Source organism: Diospyros lotus, chromosome 8, assembly GCF_014633365.1.
Source record: "Diospyros lotus cultivar Yz01 chromosome 8, ASM1463336v1, whole genome shotgun sequence".
Lineage (NCBI taxonomy): Eukaryota > Viridiplantae > Streptophyta > Magnoliopsida > Ericales > Ebenaceae > Diospyros > Diospyros lotus.
Genome location: NC_068345.1, coordinates 27,589,178 through 27,591,780, shown reverse-complemented (window position 1 = coordinate 27,591,780; position 2,603 = coordinate 27,589,178). Strand labels below are relative to the sequence as shown.

At 37.5% G+C, this 2,603-nt stretch overlaps 1 protein-coding gene across 1 annotated transcript; it reads left to right on the top strand.

Moving 5' to 3' along the window:
* Nucleotides 1–960: 960 nt before the first annotated feature.
* Nucleotides 961–2,159, top strand: LOC127807327 (uncharacterized). Its single transcript, XM_052345056.1, has one exon. The coding sequence runs from the start codon at nt 1,188–1,190 to the stop codon at nt 1,884–1,886; it is 699 nt and encodes a 232-aa protein (XP_052201016.1). The 5' UTR covers nt 961–1,187; the 3' UTR covers nt 1,887–2,159.
* The last annotated feature ends 444 nt before the right edge of the window (nt 2,160–2,603 follow it).

Below are 2,603 nucleotides of genomic sequence, written 5' to 3'. Positions count from 1 at the left end.
ACCAAATGAAACCCAGATTGAGGGTTCGATCTAAGCCTAAATTAAGGGTTCGATCTAGCTAGGTTTGTTTGAAACCTCAATCTAGGTTTTCGTTTGATACCTAAATCTAGGTTTGTTAAACCTAAAATATAAAGAGAAAGAAATATAGTTCCCTGGGCATAGATCAACTCGCAAAATAAGAATTACTGAAGTGTTGCTCTTTGGGCTCTCAAGTTTCGTGTTTGAACCCTGATTAAGGGAGAAAGCTCAACAATCAGAGGCTATGTTGAAAATTAAAAAAATATCAGACCACTCTCACATTAGCGAAGAAAGGCTAGGAATAGAAACTGGCTACTAGATTCCTTGATTTACATCTCCTGCTGGAATTATGGAGCCGAGTAGTAGAGGGTGCTAGTGGTGGTACGTTAACAAAAAAAAAAAAGAGAAAGAAAGATGAGGAGAAAAGAGAGAAATTTATTAAGATTGTTGCAAGCGACAACTATGAAGGGAAATTGACGACAATCAGGTGAAAAGGACATCCATAAAAATGAAATGAGGGACGAAGCAAAATAAGGTAAGAGAGAAGAACATCCATAAAAATGAAATGAGGGACGAAGCAAAATAAGGTAAGAGAGAAGAGAGTATTTTGGTAATTTTGTTAATGCTGAGATTATCAAATGATTATGGACAAATTGTAATATAACATTAAATTTTAGAAGTACTCATAATTTTTCAAACGTCAAGGTTAATTTGTACAATTATCCTAAACTTTAGGTACCACTAGCCACATGGTTTGCCTATATGTGTATGTATATATATATATATATAGTTATATTTTAGAAATATCGTTTTCTTAGGTTTTAACTATGGATGATGCATCTGGGACCAGTTCAAACACCCACCGCGTAACATCATAATAAATATATATAAAATTATGCATCGCCTTTAACATTCCGCTAGTCAAATTTTGGAAGGAGCTTCCATTGATCTGGTCTTCAAGCACTTGATTTGACATTGCACCAGTCTTCATTGCATCTCTTCCATCACACAGAAACAGCGTCCCATATAAGTATCTCTTCTTCCTTCACAATCGATCAAGTCTCACTTCCCATCTTCTCATCTCATCTCATCTCCAAGAAAATCATTTCTCCATCCATTCAAAAACACATCCATCGAATATCTGTGTATTTTTCTCTTTAATTTCCAAGATGGTCAATCCATTCATCTGTGGCGCCGGTGGCTTTCATCATCAAGAGGAAGAAGAAGACCAAGATTATTGCCAGTATTCATCGCAAAGAAAGCTAAGAAGGAGCGGCGGCATCAGCTTGTTCAGAACCAGAGACAGCAAAAACCCATACGCCAATCGCGGGCTTGACAAATTTTCTGCGCTCTTAGCCGAGCTCGAACACAAAAAGAAGGAGATTTACACCCAGAAGGACTCGCAGAGCATCTCCTTCGTTCGCTTCGTCTTCTCCGATTCCAACAACTTGAAGCCAATTGTGGTCAGGCTGAGAGGCAAAAGGAGAGACAAAGACAAAGACAAGCACATAAGCAAAGGTTTAGCGCACAATTCAGATGAAAAAGAGGATGGAAAGAGTCCGAAGAAGAAGAGGTATTCATGGAAGACGACAATGGACATGTGGAGGCCTTGCTGGTACTTGCCGGCGGCGATGATCTTGATCATGTTGCTTCTGGCGGTGTTCGGCCGATCATTCGCTATATTGTGCACATCTTTTGGGTGGTATTTGGTGCCGGCCATGGCCAGAGAGAGGTCAAGTGCAAGACCTGCGGTCGGGGAAGAAGAAGAAGGAATATGCAAGAAGAACATTGTGAGGGGCCAGTGGCTATCTTCTTCTACAAGTACTGTTGATGTTGCGGTGTCACCTCGTCGCCGGAAAAGCTGGTGAAAACGGATACTTTTTGGGTTTTAATTTCGTTGTCTTAGGACTGTAAATGACACGGCCTTGATTAGGTTAGAAAGTAGCTCAACAAACAGCTTTAAATTGTCTAGTTGAGTTGGTTTTTGTTTTGTTTTGTAATTTGAGTGCCTTCTCATGATCATAACCCAGAAATGGAGTTCATAGGAATGGTCGCCCAGCCATCAGTAAATAGTATTCATATAACATCTCTGTACAGAAAATGTTGACATGTTATTTTAGGGTCACTTTTTTCCCCCTCAATCCATGATGATTAGTCAAATGTGTCATTCGGGTATATATAAAAATTTTCACATATAGTTCACGTTAGGTATTTCATTACCATAAGGGACTACTAGATGGGGAAAAAAAAAAAAATACTGAGTAGACAGGAGACACTTATCCTTGGATTCATACGTTTAAATTATTTGAACATTAGCATATATTTTGGTTGAATGTTAGGTAAAAATGCCCTTATCTAATAGATTATTACACAATCCCTTATGTGTTTGTCCCCTACTTGCGATTAGACTCAACAGGGAATAAATTAATTACGTTTATTTTAATTTTAAAAAGTTCTTTTTTTATTTTTAATATTTCTCTCAAATCTATTTTATATTTTGATACCGGATATAGGATTTGTAATGTTGCAAGATCACTCAAACAATCAACATAATAAAATAAATAATTTGTAACGATTAGACATTT

Bases quoted from the DNA above. Each gene is read 5' to 3' on its own strand.
- LOC127807327 (XM_052345056.1), top strand. From the start codon at position 1,188: ATGGTCAATCCATTCATCTGTGGCGCCGGTGGCTTTCATCATCAAGAG.